At 38.5% G+C, this 25179-nt stretch overlaps 1 protein-coding gene across 4 annotated transcripts in view; it reads right to left on the minus strand.

Annotated features, from left to right (window-relative positions):
- Positions 1-25179, minus strand: part of LOC311081775 (uncharacterized protein) — an 88125-nt gene that overhangs the window by 6194 nt on the left and 56752 nt on the right. For 2 of the 4 annotated variants that reach the window (XM_084112409.1, XM_084112408.1), the window contains exon 2: positions 21550-21697. In XM_084112409.1, the coding sequence (XP_083968535.1) occupies positions 21550-21634 (85 nt within the window). In that variant the 5' untranslated portion in view covers positions 21635-21697. Of the gene's footprint in view, positions 1-3797; positions 3945-5125; positions 7621-21549; positions 21698-25179 lie in introns of those variants that run through there. The other 2 variants (XM_084112412.1, XM_084112411.1) reach the window with 2 other exon arrangements.

Genomic DNA, 25179 nt, shown 5'->3' on the forward strand with positions numbered 1-25179 from the left:
TTACATTTGTTGATTGGGATTGAGTCAGTTTAAATTAATTACGTTTATGGCATGATGTTTATTTGTTTCATTACACTCTGAATTGAAGTCTGCTTACCACCTATAGGCTGTTTCTTGTTCCTATGCCCTCCCCTCAATTAATCAGATCCAGTCTGACTAAACTGAAAAAATATTTTCTGATATTTTCATATAAAATGCTTCATTATCCATTTTAAATGTGGAATTAAACCCACTTCCCATTCTTGCATGTTACGCAATCATGTTTTTAGGTATCTTGCTTTGAATTGAAAAAAAAATGATCTTTGCTTTTTCAGGCAGTGACCAACATGATGAGGAGGACAAGCCAGTTTTGGTGATTGAACCCCAAGCTATTTGTCTGGCGAACATGAAGAGGGAACACCAGCAAGAAGAATTTGCTTCGAATGCTGGAAGTCCAGATGTGAAACTGAAAATCTCTTGCAACTGCAAGTATTTCAAGTTTCTCTTGCAACTGCAAGTATTTCAATGGGGAAAACTGTTATTTATTTTTCAAGGAGGGAGAGTTGCTGTCACTCAGGATTTTATTTTGCATCTAGACAATTTTAGAATGTGTACAAAGTTTGAGACTGACCTGTTAAAGGGATAGTTCACCCAAAAATGATTTACTCGTACTCATACTCATGTTATTCCAATCCTGTACAAGTTTCTTGCTTCTGTTTAACAAAAAATAAGATATTTTAAAGAATGTTTGTAACCAGACAGTTGGCGGCACCTATGTAAGTCAATGGGTGCTGTCAACTGTCTGGTTACAAACATTCTTTAAAATATCTTATTTTGTGTTCAGCAGAAGAAAGAAACTCATACAGGTTTGGAACAACATCAGGGTGAGTAAATGATGACAGAATTGTAGTTTTTGGGTAAACTATCCCTTGAAATTGTATTTATTTATTTATTTATTACTCCAGATTTACTCAATGTTACACCGTGGGCCAGTAAGAGAATGATAATTTCAGAGAATGAGAAATGTTATGTTATTTAATTGATATATTATTGACATTTCACTGATATTACATTTTACTAATAAAGTTATACAAATCATTCCACTGAATTGACATGGTAATTGTTGCTACGATCAAGCTCTTGTGGTACCCCCATTCGTTTCAATGTTTTTATGCTTTTAAATGCTTTTTTACATGCACATCATAATAAATAGACCTGTTTTACAAAACTTTAAGATTTTTTCCACTGATGTGTCATCAAGGCCGCATTAATGCACGGGCTTACCTGGGCTGAAGCCCAGGGGCCTCCCAAGTTCAGGGGCCTCCCATGTTCAGGTTCATGATGAGCTGAAAAGATCATATTGTTTTAACTTGTCAGATTTTGTCGCTAGTCGCTTGTGGGCGTTGGTAGTGCTGTCGCTCTAATGTTATTGTTATGGTGCGTTCACACCAAACGCGAATAGAGCGTCTGGCGCGAGTGATTTCAATGTTAAGTCAATGCAAAGACGCGTTTATGCGCGTCTAGAGGTCCCGCGGCGCGAATGAGACTGCTCGTCTGGCCACATCTATACAAAACACCATTACAAGTGATATTATACAACTATATAATTTTTATTTGACTAGGAATTAGGCTCAAAAGAAACAGTATGCTGTTGTGAGAGTATCTTTATATTACCACACAGCAGTGTTCAGTGGATTAAATAATTTACTATATTAACGATCGATCAATCTACAAATTAAACTCACTCATACTGTCATAAATTACTAAAACGTCATCCGAATTTGACAAATAATCAATTTTCTTGTCCCTAATAGTCAACATAATGCAGGGGAAACTGTAAAATGAACTGCAGCAGTGCTAAACTTGCATCATAAAACTACAACACTCGAACTATAAATGTATGAATTAAACTCACTGAGACTGTCGAAAGTTTCTTTTCCATGCATCATTTTATTATATCCATGTTTGTGGTTAGTTACAGTCAAATCATTTAAAAAAGTGAAATCGCCCTTGAACTCTTCTGTCTTGCCTGCACTGCACTCGAGACGGTGACGGAAGCTGAGCTCCACTGAAAGGCTTCTTTCCTATTGGTTGTTGCTCGCGAAAATCGCTTCTCATTTGCATAAAGTTGAAATTTAGTTGCAGTGTGTGGTTGTTAAATAAAGTTTCTTGTGTTTATGTGCTCAGTGATATGTTAATAACAATATTAAAATTAAAAACAATATAAAAAAAACTCACTGTTGTAGGTCTCGAAAGAAACTAATGCATTTTGTGATGTAGATTACCTAGATAGGCTATTACACTTTTTTAAAATGAGACTCTATAAATCGAGGGGATGGGGGGCCTACAAAACCTCTCAGCCCCGGGGCCTAACATTAGGTTAAGGCGGCTCTGTGTGTCATATACAGGGCCGGCGCTCCGCACACGCACATCACGCACTGCGCGTAGGGCACCAAGTGCTTGGGGGGGCACCAAAAAATCTGGGTCGTGAAAAATCATCACAATAGGCTACTATAAATAACAAATAAAATATGTCTAAAGCATGTTAATATACAAAAGCAATACAAAAGTAATATAGGCCTAGACCAAATTAGTCGAGAAAAAGGTGAATCAACTGTGCCAGTCTCCCTCTGGTGCCCCCCCTCCCCACCTCCCAGTGGTCTGTTCGATTATGCCTCAATCAATGTCAAAATTTGGCAGACACCGACCTCAGACATGGCGTCGAAAAGGCACCAAGAGTCGGGGGCGGAACGGAAAAAAGAAAAAAGAAAAGACAGCAGGATGATAAAACAGATATAACACTACCATCGATAGTACATTGATTGGGTTTAAGTGGTCGTTCAATGAGACCTATTATATGTTGATCCGACGAAGTTAAGCGTGTATTTAAGTGGTCCAGGGGTAGAATTTTTGCCAAGCGTGTCAGAGGTTCTGAGTTCTAATCCGCACTCATATAGTTTTTTTTTTTTTTTTCTCATCAAAACCGATTATGTTTTTCAATGGTTGTATATCAGGCAGGGACACTTTTTTGTGCTTTTTGTTTTCTAATGGCACCGGAACGAATAGAGAGTCTCCACAACGGATTGAAGCGCGCGTCTGAGTGAAGGCTGTGCGCGAGCCAGAAACAAACATAGTATCCGCGCCACTGATCGCAGCGGCAACGAGCACTTTGATCAGTTGATTTAAAAAAACAACACATTTCAGCGCTAGATCGCCTCTTATTTAAAAAACGAATGAAATGAATGATCTGCTGGTTAACTGGAGATGTTTTGTTTGTTTGTATTGGTACATTCGTGCCGCGAGATATATCGACCTTAGAAAATAGTGGTGGGGACATGTCCTACCCGCAAATTACGCCTATGCGTGTATGCATGTCCAGGGGCGTCAAGCATTTGTGCTTAGGGCACCCAAATGGCTAGCGCCGGCCCTGGTCATATATCACTAAAAAGGGGAGAATCTCAGCTTTAATGTGTTATAAGACACATATGCAGGATAACTATGGATCAAATATGTTGCAGTTTTAACAAATAACTTATTTTTAAATTGGATTTTTTCAAAAATATGATTTTCTGAGCCCGGATTTTAGAAAATCTTTGACATGGCCCTACTCAGTCAATATTAAAGATATCAAGGTTATATTTTCACAGAATGTTCTTTACATTGTGTAGGATGATTTTATGTAGAAAACATTGAATCACAAAAAAATTACTTTAGCTGGGTTTTCACAGGCAGGGTCACATATATACACATAATTAAACTTTTTAAACTAAATTAAACTTTCTTTTTTTTTTACAAAAATGATCCATCACTGAACTTACCTGAGCTGGACTATGACGCCATTTTCTTCTGGAAACAAAATGTTTTGCATTATTTTCCTGTTATCTCTGTAAAGCTGCTTTGAAAATCTGTACTGTAAAAACACAACACATTGTACCGGTCCAGACTCATGCAAATACTATACGAATGTAGCGGTCATTCCCGCTGTTAAATTATATAATACATTCATACTGCTTTTTATATAGCACGTTTCCAGTTATGATTTTAATACTATTTGATTTGTTGGTCCGTTAGGTCGGATTGCTTTCACACCTCGAGCGAACTGCCCCAGAGTTCATTTGCAATCGGGGCAGTGCAGATCCAAGCATGTTCACCGTGTTCACGTATGCCTAAATGACCCGAAACAAACAGCTTTTCAGGTGTGAAAGCACCCATAGATTAAGCCAGGATTAGACCATAGTTTAAAGAGGCTACATGCGATTTTCTGAAATTTAAACTCGCGACTGACACCTGTGGCCAAAAAACTGAACTGCTCTTCCTTTCTGCTCGCTTTCGTACGTGCACACTTCACAAGTCATCCGCTGCAAAGAAGTCAACATTATGTTTACAGAGGTAAGAAAAGTCAAATACATATATTGTTTGAGAAACTAAGTTTGTTTGCTGACTAGCGGTGGTGGCAGAGTGATCTGAAACGTTTAACATGAACGCGCTTGACGTCACATCCGCAGACAGCGTGCGAAAAATCCGACCCGACAGAAAATAGGAAAAATAGGATACAGGCTTATAGGTGCACCCACTGTGAGCTGACAAGGTGTCAGTATGCTCATCAGGAGATGTTTGAGTCATAAATGGTAAAAAAAAAAAAAAGGCTATTGTTACGTTTATTTTGGGGAAAAAGTTGCATGTAGCCTCTTTAATTAGGACATCTAAGTAGCTTTTACAAACATGCCTTAGAAAAAAAAATATTACTAGTGTGCATCTTGAGACAAAACAATGACTCTGACATACATTTTAGTTTGGGACTAGGCTTAAGCCTCGTCTTTGGAACCAGGGGTAAAAGTGTTTTTCTCCCATTTTTGAACACAATTGTTCAATCACAATTGGCACATAATACATTTATGAATCGACTTGCCTGTCACTGTGTAAAAATAAAATGATTCCATAACCTCCCCCCTCAACAAAACAGTGAATTATGCAGTAAATATTCATCCATGGCATTTATTATTTTTTATGTAGTACTTCCATGAGAAAAAAACCCCCCAAACAATATATCAGATATCAATTTCTGGTTGAGTTGACACAGAATTACCCATTTATGTTTACCTGTGCATGCATTCACTATAGATGAAAAAAATTAACATTACACTGATTCATTCAGTTTGTCTTTTTATTTATAATTTTTCATTATGTACCAGCATTTCACTGCAAAACAGAAGTTTAATTAATATTTTGATTTGAAGGTATCAGTGCATGTCAGAGCACAAACCAAGCCATGAAGTCCAAGGAATTGTCTGTAGACCTCAGAGACAGGATTGTATAGAGGCACAGATCTGGAGAAGGGCACAGAAAAATTTCTGCAGCATTGAAGGTCCCAGTCTCTTGAATATCCTTTACTCTACTTCCCATAAAAAGATCCCAGAGTTAAGCCGCATTTCCACCGCAGGAACTTTCCCCAGTGGGATTTCTTGTTTTATACTCTAAAGAGATTTGGAATTAGCATTGAAGGTCCCAATGAGCACAGTGGCCTCCATCATCCGTAAATGGAAGAAGTTTGGAACTTTTCCTAGAGCTGGCCACCCAGCCAAACTGAGCACTCGAGGGAAAAGAGCCTTAGAGAGGTGACCAGGAACCCGATGGTCACTCTGACAGAGCTCCATCGTTTCTCTGTGTAGAGACAAGAACCTTCCAGAAGATCCATCTCTGCAGCACTCCGCCTGTCTGGCCACTCAGTAAAAAGCACATGACAGCCCATCTAGAGTTTGCCAAAAGGCACCTGAAGGACTCTGACCATGAGAAACTAAATTCTCTGGTCTGATGAAACAAAGATGGCAAGCAAGCAAATTTTATTTATATAGCATATAGCATATAACTCTTTGGCCTGAATGTCAAACGTCATGTCTGGAAGAAACCAGGCACCGCTCATGCGACAGGAACTGCGAGACGAGTCAGCAATGTATGCAGCAATGTACAGAGACATCCTTGATGAAAACCTGCTCCACAGCGCTCTGGACCTCAGACTGGGGTGACGGTTCATCTTCCAACAGGACAACGACCCTAAGCACACAGCCAAGATAACAAAGGAGTGGCTACGGGACAACTCTGTGAATGTCCTTGTGTGGCCCAGCCAGAGCCCAGACTTGAAACCGATTAAACATCTCTGGAGAGATCTGAAAATGGCTGTGCATCGACGCTCCTCATCCAGCCTGATGGAGCTTGATAGGTTCTGCAAAGAAGGATGGGAGAAACTGCCCAAAAATAGGTGTGCCAAGCTTGTAGCATCATACTCAAAATCCTGAGGCTGTAATTTGGTGCCAAAGATGCTTCAACAAAGTGTTGAGCAAAGCCTGTGAATACTCAGTGAATACTCTTGTGTACTCAGAATACAATATAATTTATTTCATTTTTTAGTTTGAATAAATTTGAAAAGATTTAAAACAAACTTATTTAACTTTGTAATTATGCGGTATTGTTTGTAGAATTTTAAGGAAAATAATTAATTTAATGCATTTGAAAAGGGGAAGTGCTGTGAATACTTTCCGGATGCACTGTATCTGTAAGTGTAATGTAAAAAAAAAACCGCTTATAACAATTACATTTCTTTCCTCCAGAAGGAATTTGCAAATGACGTTTCATGTCTCTTTCAGAGGTGAAACTTTTCTCTCGCTGAAGACATGTGAAAGGCCTCTTTCCAAAGTGAAGTTTCATGCGAGTTTTAAGCTTTCCTTTATTTGTAAAACTCTTTCCACATGAAAGGCTTCTCTCCAGTGTGAGTAATTACATGATTCTTAAAGCGATTTATGTCTCTGAAACTACTTCCGCACTCATGACATATAAATCAGTTCTATCTTGAGTGAATCCTCATGTGCTGATTAAGATTTTCTTTACATCTGAAACTTTTTCCACACTGACCACATTTGAAAGGCTTCTCTCCAGTGTGAATTCTCATGTGGGTCTCAAGGGTCCCTTTACGTGTGAAACTCTTTCCACACTGACCACATGTGAATGGCTTTTTTCCAGTGTGAATGTGCATGTGATACCTAAGGCCTAGTTCCCATGTGAAGCTCTTCCCACAGAGTCTGCAGGTATAAGGCTTCTCTCCGGTGTGAATTCTCATGTGCTTTTTAAGGTTTCCATTTTGAGTGAAACTCTTCCCACACTGTTGGCATGTGAATGAGCTCTCTCCAGTGTGAATTATCATGTGTTTTTTAAGGTTTCCCTTTTCACTGAAACTCTTTCCACACTGTTGGCAGTTGAAAAGGTTGTCTCCAGTGTGAATTCTCATGTGCTTTGTAAAGTTTCCTTTTTGAGTGAAACTCTTTCCACATTGTTGACAGGTGTAAGGCTTCTCTCCAGTGTGAATTCTCATGTGAACATTAAGGTTTCCTGTTTCATTAAAACTGTTCCCACATTGTTTGCAGGAGTAAGGTTTCTCTCCTTTGTGAATTCTCATATGGACTTTAAGGTTTCCACACTGATCAAAACTCTTTCCACACTGTTGGCAGGTGAAAAACTTTTTAATTCCTCTCTTTTTAGCTGTGTAGCTTTTTCGTGATGTCTTTTCAATCTGTGTAGACTTTTTTCCAGTCATGAAATCAAGTTTCTCATAATGATCCTTCTCTTCCATTTTATTGAGCACCATCAGGTCTAAGGTGAAAAAAGACAAATACAAGTTAACAACAGTTTAATGGCACAAAGCAAGATATCCAAATAGTTAAAAACATATAAAGCATCAAAACCAACATGTATGCTATATATACTAGGGCTGCCCCTAATTGTCGACTAAACGTTAGAAGACTAGACTAGGCTCAGTCGACCATAAAGTTATTATTTGGTTAGTCGCAGAAAAAAAGACCTTATTGTAATGTCACGCAGTCCGTGAGGGACGGGTGGTTTAAAGGCGGGTCTAATTACAGAAGCCATCTCATCAAACATGGAAAGTATGGAATGCCACAGTGCTCAATATTAGGCCACAAAACCGCCTTGCCCACTAAGCATGGTCGAGTGACATCAAATTTTGTGGGAAAGTCATATGCACATCCCTGCACACAATGGGAGTTTTACAGGCAAACCATGATGACTTGCTAAAAGAACTGGAAACCTAAATTATGGCAAGGGATTAAACCAGGAGGTGGTTTTAGATCTCTGCCAGGCCACAAAGCTGACAGCCCGGGCCATTGGCCATTTTATGGATGCGATGGTTGCCACAGAGCACCACCTGTGGCTCAATTTACCTGGTATCAAAGAGAAAGACAAGGCATTTCTCTGTGACGCTCCGATTTTGCTTTCTGGTCTGTTTGGCAACGCAGTAAATGCAGTCGTCGACAGATACCAAGAGGCCAAGTGAACTAAGAAGTTAATCCTGGTTAGAGCCGGCAACCAGCTCAACCAGCTGCAGGAGGAACAGAAAGCGAGCGTGGCTGACTGAGATCCTCCTCAAAGAGATTGAGGGGCTGGGCAGCGAATGCAAGCTCAGCCATCCAAGGTGAAGTTCGATCTAAGGACAGTAATCTCTTCTCTGACGGCAAACCTTTTTGTGTGGGGTCTGGCTACACCAAAACGGTGCCAGATGCTCTGCAACAGCTTCAAAGGGTGCTCCTGGTTATCCCGCTACCAGTGGTGTTTTGGGAAGTTGAAGTACTCAGTGATTGATCCGCCCAGCTTGTTCAGGGGTTCCCTGCCAATGTGTTGTTTCAGGGCCATGAGCAGATCGATCCTATCTAAAAAAATGATCCCTCTGCTAAATTAATAGTACTCATAAAGGACAGGGGGATGTGTCCAATATTATACTTGCCTTATACTCTGAGGACATACAGAATCAAGATGCTAATGCTCAAGCTCACAAATTCAATCTGAGGATTGGTTTGTGACAATAGATCTAAAGGATGCCTGTTTTCACATTGAGATTCAGCCAGAGCACAGGAAGTTTCTCAGGTTCGCTTTCCTGGGTGAAGTTTAATAATATTGAGTTCTTCCTTTTGGTCAAGTCTTGTCCCGAGTTATAATGGGTATGCGCAGAGGTCTTCATTCCATTCAGGTTCAGCTCTAGGGGCTTGTTTTTAATAATCTCTAATGACAAATGCCTCTCTTGATGGCTGCCCAGTTCAAGGTTTATTGGAGGGGTCCTCATATCTAATGGCACATAAACTGCCCTTAGATTGAGGACAGTATATCTGGCACTGCATCAGTTTCTCGACCAGTTGAGAGGCTACCATATATAACCAAGGTGATTGCATCCTCTTTTCAGACAGGTGCAGCAGATCCTACTCTGGACATATACCATATTTCTCTTTTTGACAGCATTCAGGGACATCTTGGGGAAAATATCCCATCGAGGCAGGGGCTGAGGCCCATGGAATGGCAACTCCATCCACAAGTGGTGTAGTTGATGTGGCAGAGTGGAAATCAGGGCTCCCAACTTAGTTGTCAGGTTCCCAACTTAGTTGTCAACTAGGTTTGACCACTAAAATCAAATTTAACCTCTTGACGCTCATTGTCCCGACCTCGCTCTTGACATCACTTTATTTACCATGGTTTACATTTACTATATAGAATACTGTCTAAACCTTTTAATAATGATAAATTCAGACATCAAATACATAATTTAGGGTTTAGTCAATTTATGTTGTCTGTTTTACGATATAGATGCCCCAGCAACAGTAATATTGTAATTTGTATCAGGAGTGCAAATGACAACATGCAAAATCAAAATGGTACTTCATACCTTTGTTATGAAATAGCAGGAAGAATCCAATCAGTCACACTTGGGAAAAATGTCCATGACAAGCGTCCGTTGAAAAACATCCAACAGCACTTTGTCCACAAAAGCGTTAAATTCATAAAATATTGATATATTTTCCATTGTTACGTCAGATTTCACCTGAACGATCTGCTCTCCATTATCAGTCTTCAAGACATTATGTAATCTGAGGACAGTTTATGTTGTAAAACTGTATACGATCGTATACATTAGACTCTCACAAACAAAAGAGCCCACTTTCAAAGTTTATTTTTCAAAATAGGGTGGTCGAATTATTTAAAACATCCAAGCAGCGCCGTCGGATTTTGTGACGTTCTGAGAGGCATTTGGTTACGTGCCGAATGAGAGCGGTACGCCAGAACCCATAAAATATAATTAAGTCATATGTCGGTTTATTCTGTTTTGCGATTTTCCACAAATTAAACAATAACCTATTCCATGAATTAGCCTGTTCCTCTGGACATGGAATCTCTTGTGTCTTTTTCCCACATCGTCACTCACATTTCCTTTCGGAGGGTTACTTTCTTTTGTTCACTTTTAATCCCTGTATTCACATCCTTTACTATGGCAAAGGAGAAAAACGCCATCTCGTTGGTTTCAGTCTTTATCTCACATCCAATTAAATTTTTACACAGTTTGTGCTTGTTGGACAGGGTATAAGGCAGGTCATTTATTTGTATATCAGTTTTGTTTTTTTCAGCAGTGCAGCATCAGCTAGCTATTCATATCTTGCATGTGGAAGCTAAAATTCACTATTCTGACCTTTTACAATCAGTGTTCATTGCTTTGGAACATTGGAAGAAAACACAGAGATATTAGACAAGAGGGTGGTTCTGTTCTACTCATGTCCCACAGTCATATAAAAGCGCAGAGCGTGATATATGATGAAACATTTGTCTTTGTGGGGAAATATAATTAAACTGGGCTTACTTCCAAAATTTCATGCAATTTCTATTGATTTCCATGTTCATGACTTTGCCCATTGTTTTTTAGTTATTTTAATGCACTTTTAAAGTTTGAATCAAATTAAAAGCTTAATTTCAGCAACACTGTTGATGGCTGGCCTTTTAACACTGCGGTAGGGTGCATCACCAAAGTGATGCACCATACACAAAAGGGGGCCACACACCGAAAAAGTTTGAGAACCATTGATCTAGTGCATCTATGTAAACACAAACCGCAACACAAGTGAGTGAATTCATATGCCTGTGATATTCTATTCAAAATATCAAACATTACAGGTTGATTTTTTTGCACTCCTGACATAAATCACTGCAACCCAGTTTTATCATAAACAGTTGTCAAACATTGAAGCTGGAGTCTTTAATCTTTCTCATGATACAAACAAGAAAGAGTGTGATGTTTTAAAGTGCAGTAAATGTTGAACAACAATAATCTGGGGCCGTCTGCAATCTTTGAACAAAGGGGTTAAGATGCGTTAGGGTCGATTGGATCACAAGTAGACGAGGACGACACATACTTGTTTTACACCTGGTGTCTTAATTCGTCTCTTTTGTCCACTTTCAACCACTTCTGTTGGAATTTCTTCTAGGGGAGGGTCTATGTAGGGTTTTTTTCAGATCTTTCGATCTAATGGACAAAATAAGTTTGCGCAATTTACATATAAACATGCCAAGAGACGACGAAAAAACATACAGAGAGCATCAGCTTTCGATTCAGCTCTGACAGCCACAAGACCACAGCAAACGCTGTGACTGTGTTAGAAATCAGGAATTGTACTAGAACATTGTGCTTGGTTTGTTTGTTGGGTCCTCAGACGTCAAAGTTTAAATCTTGTCTGGTTAGCCCGTTTCCCACAATGTTTACACATTAGGTCAGTAGGTGGAGAGAAGGTGTTATTTTGTGGCTGTTTTTACGCTTATGATATGAGCGTCTACACAATGAAAGCAATCCGGTCTAATTTGTTTTCAACTACCTCTGGAAGTGGTCAAAAGTGGACAAGCTCAAAACATTTTAGACCCTGTTTACACCTGTATTTATCGCCGTCCACTTGTGATCTGATCGACCAAAATGCATCTTAATACCAGGTGGAAACAGAGCCTTACAACCCCCTAATAGAATATATATATATATATATATATATATATATATATATATATATATATATTAGGGCTGTGAAAAGATTAATCGCGATTAATCTCATCCAAATATTTTAACACATTTATGTGTTTACATATGTGTGTGTACTGTGTATGATGATTATTTGTATATATAAATACACACACTTGCATGTATATATTTAAGAAAAATGTGTTATTTATATATAAAATATTTATATTTATAAATAATATAAATTACATATAAATATATACAGTATATACATGCAAATATTTCTTAAATACATGCATGTGTTTGTATTTATATATACAAAATAATTATACACAGTACACACACATTTATTATGTAAACACAAACTTTTATTTTGGATGCGATTAATCTTTTCACAGCCCTAATATATATATATATAAGATATATAAAGAGTGACCTTTTATTGTGGCCAGCCTAAGGCACACCTGTGCAATAATCATGCTGTCTAATCAGCATCTTGATATGCCACACCTGTGAGGTGGATGGATCATCTCGGCAAAGGAGAAGTGCTCACTAAAGGCGGGCATACACGGTGTGAGTTCGGACACTCGGGAGGTCGTGAGATATTGCACACCTTACGAGTCGGTTAACCTGATAATCGCATCAAAGCAGCTGGTACACGGCACGATTGTCCTGCACGAATTTTATCTCGAGCTGGCGGCAATCACGTGAGCTTTTGTGCTAAACAGTACCGGAGCTTTCAATATTGCAGGCAACTATAGCTTCAGATAGAAAAATGACAGAAATGTGTGTGCAAATGATTTGAGTTGAAAAGCAGAGAACAGTAGCCATTCCTTTCAACAAAAAAAACTTGAGTGAGAGAGAGAGAGAAGAGTGAGTGAGTGAGTGAGTGTGTGTGCGTGTGTGACAGTGTATGCGCACGCTGTGTGGTTGCTGCAACTGAGGTATAGCCCCATGGATCTAGCCTGTGACGTGGTTGTGTATGATTTGGCAATAGGGGACAGCATATACGCTGGTGAAAATCGGGCCGACTCCCCAAATTTTTTAAACAGGTTTAAAAATTATCGGGAGGTCGAGAGGTGCTCGTAACGTGCTCGGCTCGGCTCGTAATTCCTCTCACACGCTGCGAGCCGCAACCATGCAAGCATCACCGATTTCCATGCGATCATCTGCGAGCTCGTAAAACAGCAAAGATCGCACCGTGTACACCCACCTTAATACAGTTTCAGACAGATTTGTGAACAATATTTAAGAGAAATAGGCCTTTTGTGTACATAGAAAAAGTATTGGGGGCAAAAACACAAGTGTTGCGTTTATAATTTTGTATATATATTAGTGCTGTCAATCGATAAAAAAAATTTACTCGATTAATCACAATCGCAATTAAAAACACGTTTTTATAGGTTTATATTAAGTTCATATATTTTATAATATAATAATTTCACAAATTAATGTAGAGAAAACAAAGACAGTAGTTTAAATACTTTTACGTTTAATGGCATCTTTTTATGAATGAAGGCCAGTATCACTGATACTACAGCTATTGATGTGAAGATAAAAACAGTTCTGTCGTTGGCTGCACAGATGAGCACAGAACACTATTTGGATTCATAAAAAAGTTCCCTGAGGTCTTTATAAGACAACTGTGACAGTGTCAACTTGTTTAAAAAATTAAATATGATGGTACATGCAAGTCGATGACATGAATCAATGTAACTCCACAACAACTAAAATGTATCCAATAACCATTCAGAAACGTCCAGTTGCAGTCTAAAATTTGCAACCTCTTCCTGAGTCTCTCTGTAAGGCTACACTCCGCTACTGGTTATTTCTGAGATTTTAGATGAGTGAAATTTGCATTTGTTATTGCTGGAGTATCCGAAGCTCGTGTAAAGAATCGACCGTCTTCTGAACAGGGACGGGGAAAAGCAGCTCATTTGCATTTAAAGGGACATACAAAAACGGCACGTTTTTGCTCACACCCAAAAAGTGGCAACTTTGACAAACTATAATAAATGATCTGGGTGGTATTTTAAACTGAAATTTGACAGACAAATTCTAGGGACACCAACGATTTATATTACATCTTGTGAAAAGGGGCATAATATGTCACCTTTAATTCATTTATTTTATGAATGAACGCCAATATTACTGATATTAATACAGGTACTGATGTCTCAATGAAATTGATTTTCACCCCCCAATTTAAATGTTAATTATAGCCATTCAATATTTACAGTGTATTGCAAGCTATCACTTTTTTATTTATTTTTTACATTTATTAGGCTTCAAAAAAATAGTTCAGTAAACTTCAAGCAATCCTCACATAAACCCATATTAAAAGTCTTATTTACCTGTGCCCTTTATAAATATACAGAAATTGAATAGTTATCAAACAGTCTGCACTGCATAAATTATAAAAAAAAAAAAATTAACCCTTATTAAAGGATTAAACTGTCTGTCATTCATTTTAATCAAAGAACAAAGGTGACAGAGAAAATTACTCTCTGCTATTGACTAAAGAACTTTTGTAGCTTTAGAGGGATAGTTCACCCAAAAATTTAAATTAGCCTATGATCTACTCACCCTGAAGCCATCCTATCCTATTTAGCCTCAACAGCACAACGTTACTGTCAGTACATTATATTATTATTCACTAATCTAAACTTATACTAAATGAATGCAGAATAATTCTTGCGTTATGGTGATTCCCAAGTTATTTTTTGTTATTGATGTTTTAATCAGTCTAATTGTCCTGTCGGCAAGTAAAATTCACTTTTACTTGGCCCGGACCAGTGTTAATGTTGAGCCCTGCTTACGCCTACGTTTTCCCCCACTCTACCCAATTGTAGACAGAAATGGAAGATTATAATAAACATTCTGAAATAATAAAAACATGGAACATTAAAAATAAAATTTGTAGTGTATTCAGATTATTCCTCTGGCAGTATAACTTTAGCTCTTCATTTAGATTTCACTACTGGTTTAAACTGGTATCGCTGACAATGACCTCATTCAGATAATGTTGCACAATTAAAATGAAAGAAAACGTAAAGATACGTTGCGTTGTAAACATAGCGCTGTTGAATCCTTCTATACATTTTTTTTTTTTTATACAAGTGCACTGATTGGAGAGGCTTGTGTTGTTCAATAAATGTTTAATTTAAGCAATTTTCTGTATCATTTCTTATTAACTGTTAGATTTTATGAGATGAAGGGGGAAAAAAGGAAAATCGGCCATAAATTGGCCATCGGCTGTCTCGATTTCTAAATATCGGCACCGGCTAGAGAAAAACCCATATCGGTTGACCTCTAGATAGAACTTTAATAATTACAACAAAAACTTGATAAGCATGTATGAATGCATATTTGTCATTTAAACTGAACTTAAACTAAACTGGTGCTTAAGATATTGTTGGTCATTCTATTATGAATCTAATAGTAATCATTTGGCGCTTTTCCATTACCAGTACCAGCTCAACTTGACTCGACTCGCCTCGACTCAGCTCGGCTCGCTTTTCGCTCCGTTTTCCATTGCAGATAGTACCTCCACAATAGTACCTGGTCGTCATAGCGACGCCGCAGGAAACTGCAGTGACTTAATCTTTTACGCGAGACGCGCGAGACACACCCGCTACCCACACACACAGGACAATGGAGGAAATCGAGTGTATGCTGTTTTTGGATGTTTTTGTTTTTGCTGTTTTTTATTCAGGATACTCCGTCTGGCGCGTGCAATGATGACGCAGTGAATAGTGACGATTCTCTCTGACCAATCAGCAGTCTGCCGTGTTTTCACGTCACATTTTAGTATCGCCTCAGCCCGCTTAGAACCATAGACAGTATGCTTAGAACCTCGCCGGAGGTGGTACGAAAAAAAGTACCTGGAAGCAGGTACAGGTACAACTTTTACACAGTGGAAAACCAAACAGAGCCGAGTCGAGCCGAGCCGAGGCGAGCTGGTACTGTGTAGTGGAAAAGCGCCAATTATTAAAATATACTACGACTAATTTTTCTACCAGTAACAATATACAGCACACTAAGGATTGATAAGCTGCTGGGTTCATGAATATTAATCATTCGCTCAAACTGATTCGCTGAAATCAAAACTGGGATGAGCTCCAGCCAATGAGATTGCCATTTGCGTATTAGTTCCCCCCACTCCCAGAGAAACCTGCATATCTTCTCCTTGTACTTAAAAGCAGAATGATCTCAAATGAACTGGACAGGAAAATCCAACAAAGAATATCATTAACATGTAGCGCGCCAATTCTGCGTGGTATGCATGACTCTTGCTCTCTCTCTTTGCATGTGTGTGAGAGAAACAGCGCTCTCAGCAAAGCGACAGCGAGTCGTGTGCCTTCACACTAGACTTTACGGTACATCAAATACCCTGCGCATCCATTGAGCTGAATTTAAATAGTACAGATCGCATGACAGAGAGTGAAACCCTGAAGCGCTCAGTCAGAGTTCTGTGAGTGAAAATATAGGCCTATCTATGCTGAACTTATACTTGGCATCTAATGCCTCGTTTCCACTGAGCAGTACGGTACGGTACGGGACAGTACGGTACGGTTCGGGTCTGTTAACCATGATCTGGCTAGCGTTTCCACTGCCAACAGTACCCTTACTTGATAGGCGTGGTGTTTCGATCGACGTCATTTTCGCGCGAAGAAGAACATAGTAAACTACAATGGATGACATGCAGCAGATCTTGTTCTTGCTCCTCGACATGTTTGTCACAAGAAGACAAGCGCTGACATTAGGCTTTTCTCAATATCAAGTACGCAAAGTTTGTACTTGCCATGTGCGACTCCTACATGCAAATGGTACAGCGCGTTCTTAAAAGCGTCACTCAGCTCGCTCTGCTACTCCGGTTATCTCTGTTAACTTACTCTGTATATACATTTTAAGCAACAATAAAACGAAATGTTATAAAACACCACTCTGCCTCTTTTCGTTTTCATTTAAATAAATTAAACATTATAGGGACACAAATGTGGTTCATGCGCAATGCATATTGATTATTCACTGCACGTTATACGTTATTCTATTTATAACAAAACGAAATTTAAAACACAACCCTAACGTTACCTCTTTTCGTTTAAATAAAAAAAAAAATTAAACATATTCCAGGCAATATATGCGTTTGTACAAATGTTGCAATAAACATCAGTGATAATCTTGTAATAAAAAAATGACAAGAAACCATATTTCTTTTTGTAAAATTTGAGTTTTATCAATAATAGCCTATATAAAAGTTTAAGTAAAAGGTACAAGAAGCTATACAATAAGAAATAAAGCAAACAATTCAGTCAAATATCCAAATGCAGCACTCTAGTCTAACATTACAAGTAAAGTTAAATACAAATATATTATACTCATTATATATTCACGAGAGCAAAGATCGCCCGTTAGGTCTACACAAGACGAATTATATCTCATGTTTAACCACTACCGTCGGAGTCAGCGACGAACGTCAGAAGACTAGCCGAGGAAAGGCTCATCCAGCCGGGAAACATGAGCGCCGAGCCCCGCTGAACGCATGGATCTCACAACCGGGGAAAAAAAATCATCTTTATAAATAAATCACAGATTTGAGCTTTAAACAACTACATTCTCGCCTGAAAAACTCTTAAAATTACATTTCGTGATACAGTAACAGTAGTATTATATTAAACTGTATATTCAAAAATGGCGCTTCTTATGTTGTCATTCCCCTTGTAGCACGCGCAAGTGACGATTCTCTGTCAACCAATCAACGTCCTGCAGTGAGTCTAGCTCCACCTTTTAGTACCGTTCCACTGTGCTAGGTACCCCAATGGAAGGGTACCTAAAAAGTGGTACGGTACGGTTCGGCATTTTGGTACCATTCACAACTTTTGATAGTGGAAACGCAAATAAATGCGTACCGTACCATACTGCTCAGTGGAAACGAGGCATAACACACACACTGGCGAGTAAAATGTAAGAATTTATTAGACAATGGGTAATGATAGACATTATTTAGTTGCCCAGTGAAAATTTAGTCGCATATGCGAGCGATTTACTTGCATTGTAGAGAGTTGCGTTAGATATTGAAAGAACTCTTCGTTTATTGCTTGTAATGTTTCTTTGTTCCTCTTTATTATTTACTTGCTTGTATGTCATATTTGCTTGCATGTTTTGAAGCTATATTGTTAGCTGAAAATTCTTCCACAATTTGATTAAAACTTAAATTATCTTAAAAACAGACCTGCAAGCTCCTCAGACTAAAAAAGGTGACAGAAAGTTTAAGCTTGAGTTAGCAAACTGTACTTTTTTATATAATTTATGTAATAAATATAACCTTATTGTAAAGTGTTACTGATTAGTTACATCGATTCAGACGTCTCCTGAGTTCACTGTTGGAAAGATCAGTTATTTTAACCATTCATTAAAATGAATCGGTTCAAAGGAGTCATTAGTTCGCGAATTGGACGTGTCGTGCGCGTTGTGCGATTATCCCAGCAGTTAGGACACTGACATCCAAGATTTGTGTCAACATAGAAAACATTTCATCACTGTATAGTTTTATTTCGTTTAATTAAAGTGTTGTTTATGTCAGCTGAATGTCCGGAACGCTTTTCAGAGAAGATAAGGAAACTTATTTAGCACAATTCACACCCAGCGGTAATTCAGAAAAAAAAAAAAAAAAAATAAAATCTCAGAATGCTCCACATGAAACTTTGGTCTTTCGACCTTTTACCACCGTGTCGATTTATTTTGATTAATATGTGCGAGGGAGAGAGAGCAACACAGCACCTAGTTTGGAGACGGTTAAGTCGTTTACACAGAGAGTGCGCGCGCGCGACCGGCTCTCTCTCTCTCTCTCTCTCTCTCTGCTCGTTCTTTCAGTTAAACATGCGCCCTGTCACAAAACGCAGCCGTTCATCTACATTACTCACCGATCAAATAAGACTTTGGCGGGACAAAAAATCACTTTGGTGGGCGCTAAAACAAGTTCAATGCAGGAAAATTCATGCGTGAGTTTCCATTAGACTCGCACGGTAGCCAGGCGTCTCATCCAATGGCGAGCTCAGCCTCAGTTGACACTGTGTGCTTCAAGATTCTGACGCAAGTGCTAAGATTCCAATTGGCCAAGAGAAAAAGTGCTAAGATTCCGATTGGCCCAGAAAAATGTCAATTATAAGAATTATCCAATAATGTTTCGCAATTCTGGCCTGCATGGCAGTTACTGTGAGAAACTCTCCGGTTCTACGCGATTCACGTAAATGACCCAATTGACCAAGAAAACGGCGATTGTCGCCGAAAAGCGACAAGTTTGCAGGTATGTAAAAAGTAGGCCCATTTATAATTAGACAAGTAATTAAATTGTCACTAAAATTATTATGTACAAATAATTATTTTTAAAAAAATGTTTACAAATAAATTTAAGTTCTAAAGTCTGTAACCTAATTAATAATAAAAAAATATGTAGATCAAGAATCGTTTTGGAATCAGATCATGACTCACTGAATCGAAACGGATCGTGAGTAGGGCTGGGACGGTATGGATTTTTTCTTACCGCGGTTGAAAAGCAAGAAATTCCCGCGGTATTGCGGTAAACCGCTTTAAACCTCAACCCCCCTTCCCACCCTCCCCCAGTTTTTTTCTGCGACGTTGCGGCTGGAACAACAAACAAAGTGTGGCAATGATAATCTCAGGTAGTGTTTATGTGCTTTATTTAATGTTAAAAGCATGCAATGTGACTTTGAATATCGTTTAGTGCTCCAGCTTTGTAGCTGTAAAAGCAACAATGGATAATTCACCTCAGATCTTGAAATTAAACAAATGGAAACAAGAAGTGTATTCTTTGACAAATATTGTTTTATTAACTCAGTAGCCTATGAATTTTTAATAATGTTTAAATGGTGTAATATTTGTGAATTTGATTATGTAGCCTACTTATCCATTTTCTTGCAAGTGCCGTCAAGATTACTCTCTGGTGCTGTGAGTGTGCACTTGCCGCGACTCCGCGAGGGTTGACAAAAGCGGTCTTCACGTGAGAGAATTGTTAAATAAGCAGTTGCAATTAAAAGCTGAGGTCCTGCTTTTACTTTTTATTTATTTACGGTGCGGCTTGGACGCGGCATCCGTCGAAAATAGACTAGGCGCCTATCTTTAGCGAAGCGGCGCGGAGAGACACTTCTGAAACGCGCCGCGTCGTGGCTGTTGTAAACACAAGCATTGACTAGAGTGGGCGCGATCAGCTCCGGTAGCCGCGTCGCAGCCGTAACGCGCCACAGAGTGTAAATAAGGGGTTATAGTCAATAGCCTACGAATGGAATGTTATTATGTGTCATGGAACAACTTGCGAACTTGCGAAAGGTCGGATTTGCTCCATCTTTTGATAAGTTTGTTTAGAAAACCTTGAATCCATGCAAGACACAGGGCCCTATTTTAACGATCTGAAACGCAAGTGTCAAAGCGCAAAGCGCAAGTAACTTTGTGGGCGGGTCTTGGCGCTGTTGCTATTTTCCCAGCGGGATAAATGACTCTTGCGCCAGGCGCAAATCTAAAATGGGTTGGTCTGAAGTAGCTTCATTATTCATAGGTGTGGTTTGGGCGTAACGTGAAATAAACCAATCAGAGCGTCATCTCACATTCCCTTTAAGAGCAGACGCGCTTTGTTCTAAAGCGGATTCCTATTATAACGGCGGATTTGCCAGACGCGCGCCAGGAGCGGTTCACAGCCAAGGAGAGCAACGCTCTCGTCAGGGACGTTGGGGATGGAGAAACCCACCCAAATTAACTTCGATTAAAAAGGCGTATGATAATTTGGGTAAATGTGTAAGCTAGATGTATGCTTTTATAATAAATTATCTATCTATCTATCTATCTATCATAATAATGTATGATTTGCAAAAATGAAAACTGCTGCTTCTGTGTAGATGAGAGAATCAAAGTGTATGCGCGTTGTGCACACGCTACATTGATTATGGCCAAGCATGCGCTCTTAAAATAGCATATGAATAACATGCGCAACGCGCCACTGACTTTAAACTATTTTTTCCTGGTTAGTGGCGCAATTGTTTTCTAAACCTGCAAAATAGCATGAAGGAACGTTTGCGCCGGAACACGCCTCCTTTTTTGCGCTGAACCGCCCAGGGAGCGCAAGTTCATTCCCTAGTTTAGCGACGTGCTTCTGTGGAGGGAAAAGCGCGCTTTGCACGGGTGCAAAATAGGAATGATACATGCGTCGGTGTACAAAGTCAATTGCGCTGGGTGCAAGATAGGGCCCACAATGTTATTAGACACAATCCATGTCATTAGAATCAATGAATCCATGTCATTAGACACAACGTGAACACATGAAGGCCAGTGTTTATTATTTTCTTTTTTTTCTTTTTTTTTTGTGGTGATGACGGTGACGAGCTCAGACCCGCGGTAGGCGTCACGTGACTGCGGTATTGCGGTAATGCGGTAACCGTCCCAGCCCTAATCGTGAGGTTACTAAAGAAAGATTCACCCTAATGTCACAGTCAGAAAAGAAGAAATCCTGTATAGAAAAAAAATATTTATCAATAATCATTTTATCATCGCACCCTTCTGAATCATAATCGAATTCTGAAGTGCCAAGAGATTCCCACCCCTACTGCTCAAGAGTGACCCACTACATGTCAAATAAAACTGCTTTAAATAGGACATTCTTTGAAAAATATCATTCATTTCTGTAGACATCGACATTTTAAATTACTGAGTTCAGTTTTGAGTATGAAACCAACCTATTTGTTCCTTAGTATCTTCTTGTTTCAAACTGAATACTTCTTCAATCTTCATTTCTTCACTCTCCTCTTTAATCAACGCCATCTTGTGTCACGTGGATCTCAGTTGCTTCACCGGGAGTTTTTCTGTGTGTTTGGACACTCTGTCCTGTTAAAGATAATAGAATAATGAGGATAATTAACAAAGGAAAATAAATCCAAACTAAATCTCTGGGTGCGTCTCAATCAGCTCTAGTTCAATCAATGCACTGGTAAGGAAGTGTCAGTGTAAGAGTTAAAGTAGGCAATTTTTTCAATAAACACTTATTTGTTATTCTGGTTGAACCTCTCTTCACATCCTAATAGCAATCAATACATTTTGATTGTGTAAATTTTAAAACATGTACATCTTCAGTTGAAGTCTCAGGACCAAAAACGTCCAATCAGTGAATTAGGTCCAAATTATTGTAATGTTAAGTGCTTTGAGACATTAAGCCGCGTTCACACCGCCAGCATCACGCAGCGACACAAGAAACAGTGACTGTTGGCATCAGAATGTGGATGTGTCAAGTGACGCGAAATACACAACAAAAGTTCAGACATTTCAACTTTATGCAAATGAGAAGCGAATTTCACGAGCGACAACCAATAGGAGGGAAAATGATCCGAACTTCCCACTACCAGTGGAGCTCACGTCACCGTCTCAAGTGCGGAGATCAGAGTTTCAAGGCGATTTCACTGTTTTATGTGATTTGACATTTTCCACTAGATATTTTCCTCTACATCTTTTCAGCAATTTCGATTTTGGCACGTTCTGCAGCAGCTGACCACTAAGGAGCGAATGTACAGTGACGTGACATAACTGACAGATTCAAACTGTGACGGCGCCCATCTATCCTTACAGATCAAGATAATTTATAAAGGTTTTAAATGGCAAAACAAACTCACTTACACGTATTTGAGAATCGGAATAGAAGATAGATGATGACATGGTAGGCAAGTTTGTTAATATTTAGAAATAAAAGCGCTACATCTGTCATACCGCGCTATTTTGGCTGTGGTGAATCACGTGCCAAGCATGACACGTCACCATGGAAACATGGGGGGGGGGGGGTCGTGATGCCAGCTCAACATCATGTCTGTCAGCCATCGCGATGGACAATGGTATCGTCTATCGGCCCAACCCTAATGTCAAGTTAGCAATGCTAGAACGTGTGCACGTGTGAGGCGTTGGCGCGATCACAGGAATTTTTGTCCTTCTGAGGAACCTGTTACTCCGTAATTTATGGTCATACGGATAGAAGCAAAAAATTATTAAAAACTGTAAAGCTTTTGTAAAAAACAGAAAACAAGCACGATGCCGTTTTCTGCTGTCTCGAGTTTCCTTTCCGTGAACTTTGGACCCCGTCGCATGAACCAAGGTCAGCAAAATTTTTCCTTTCATTTTGTTAATCTGTAGTTATTTAAGTGAAATAGCATATATTTTGCGTATAGGCCTATATATTAGTTTGATATATTTAATTTGAATATGTTTCCTCCATTTACAGAAGTGCTGTAAGTGCGTGATGTGACATTGTGTGAATCAATGTTCTACACTATCCTGCCTGTTTGGTTTCAACAAACAAAAAGTTGTATATTACCTGCTATTCATTTTCACTGAAATGTAGGCCTAATCGTTTGACATTTAGTGACATGAACGCGGGCATTTCACTCACATTGATATTGGCTATGCGTTAATATCACATTTGCACAGTATGTACTATTTGAATTCATAATTGGTTGTCTGACAAATTAAAATATTTAACAATAACATAATATTTAAGATAAAATAATGTTAATGGCCATTTCAAATAAGTGTGTCTGTTCAGAACGATTAAATTTGATTTTGTTTTCGTTTCTGGTTATGTTCCTGACAAAATATATTTAGTTTGTTTTCGTTCATTGAACAGGTTCAGAGCCCTGATTGCACCTACATTTTAAACTTGAAAGTACAATGTTTACATTTGGTATTTTATATATCAATATTTTATGTTGGGCCTGTAATCATTTGTTTTTGAAAACTGTTTTACATATCATTCATGTTTTATATTTCTACATTCTTAATCAAACATTTGTCCAGAAGTTCTAAATAAAGGGAGAAAAATAATCACATATGAATGAGTACATTTTTGAGTATATACTTAATATATATATATATATATATATATATATATATATATATCTCAACTATTCTTTTAGTTTATATATACTAAAATAAAGTATTTTCCATGTGGTAAATATATATAAACTATTAATTGATTGAATTTAAAGAAAATGTACTATATTGTGATATATATCGTTATCGGGATATGAGATGACTTATTTCGTGATATGAGATTTTGGTCATATCACCCAGCCCTAATTGCTAGCATCTCTGAAATTGCCTACCCTGCCTTTAACATACTTAAATTACCTGTTTAGCCAAAAAATAAAAAATAACACTAGAACACAAATTATACAAATTTAGGGCTGGGTATCGATACAGGTGTCCCAATTCAATTAGATTCACAAGATTTCAATTTGAATAAATTCTCGATTTGACTCAATGAATTCAATTATTATTATTTTTCTGGCCCCACCACAAAAAAAGCAATAAATGAATAAAATATTGTTTTTGTCGTTGTTGTTTTTGACCCATGTAATAAGGTTACGACACCCACAATTTTAGATACCAGTGAAATTGAACAATTCTCGATTCCAAATTCGATACCACAGCTAAAACTACTATGTAACCTAAATTTGATTAGAATCCTAAGATTATTAAAGATAAGTTAACAGTCATTAATAAAAAAGAACAAATAATGTATGCTAACTAAGCAATAACACAAATAAATACAATAGAACAAATATACAAATATAATAATCAGTGGTTTTAAGGTTTTTCAGGTAGTTCAACAGTAGGCTAGTTCTCAGGTTCAGAAACTGAATAAAGTAATCAAATGTAAAATAACACTGCAAATAATCTTCACTGAAGTTACAAAAATTTTATTAATTGAAGAGAAAGGAGAAATTTCTTTGTCTTTTGTAGTTTGATTAAGATTAAAAACTGCAGCAGGAATATTAGGCTGATGTCACTTTAACACTAATGCAGGGGTCACCAAACTTTTTTCTCTGGGGGCCACATTATCGTTCCTGACTGTGATGGGGGGGTCAGGTCAGCTATATAACACAGAATTGTATGACCCAGACCAAAACGGTACACAGAAGTCACGGTTCGGTTCATACTAAACCGCTGCTAAACCACTGCTAAAAAAACCAACACTAAACACATCATTTGTAGAGAATTACAGACCTATCTCTCTCCTACCATTCATTGCGAAAACACTTGAAAGAGCTGTTTTCAACCAAGTAACATCCTTCTTGTCTCTAAACAACCAGCTAGATGTCAACCAATCTGGCTTCAAGAAAGGGCACTCAACTGAGACTGCATTACTGTCGGTCACAGAAGCCCTACGGATCGCAAAAGCTGCTTCCAAATCTTCAGTCCTCATTCTCCTGGATCTGTCTGCTGCCTTCGACACTGTGAATCATCAGATCCTTCTGTCCAGCCTCTCATCACTGGGCATCACAGGAACTTCACTCCACTGGTTTGAGTCCTATCTCACAGGTAGG

The sequence above is a fragment of the Abramis brama genome (genome assembly GCF_963993115.1).
Source record: "Abramis brama genome assembly, chromosome: 4".
Lineage (NCBI taxonomy): Eukaryota > Metazoa > Chordata > Actinopteri > Cypriniformes > Leuciscidae > Abramis > Abramis brama.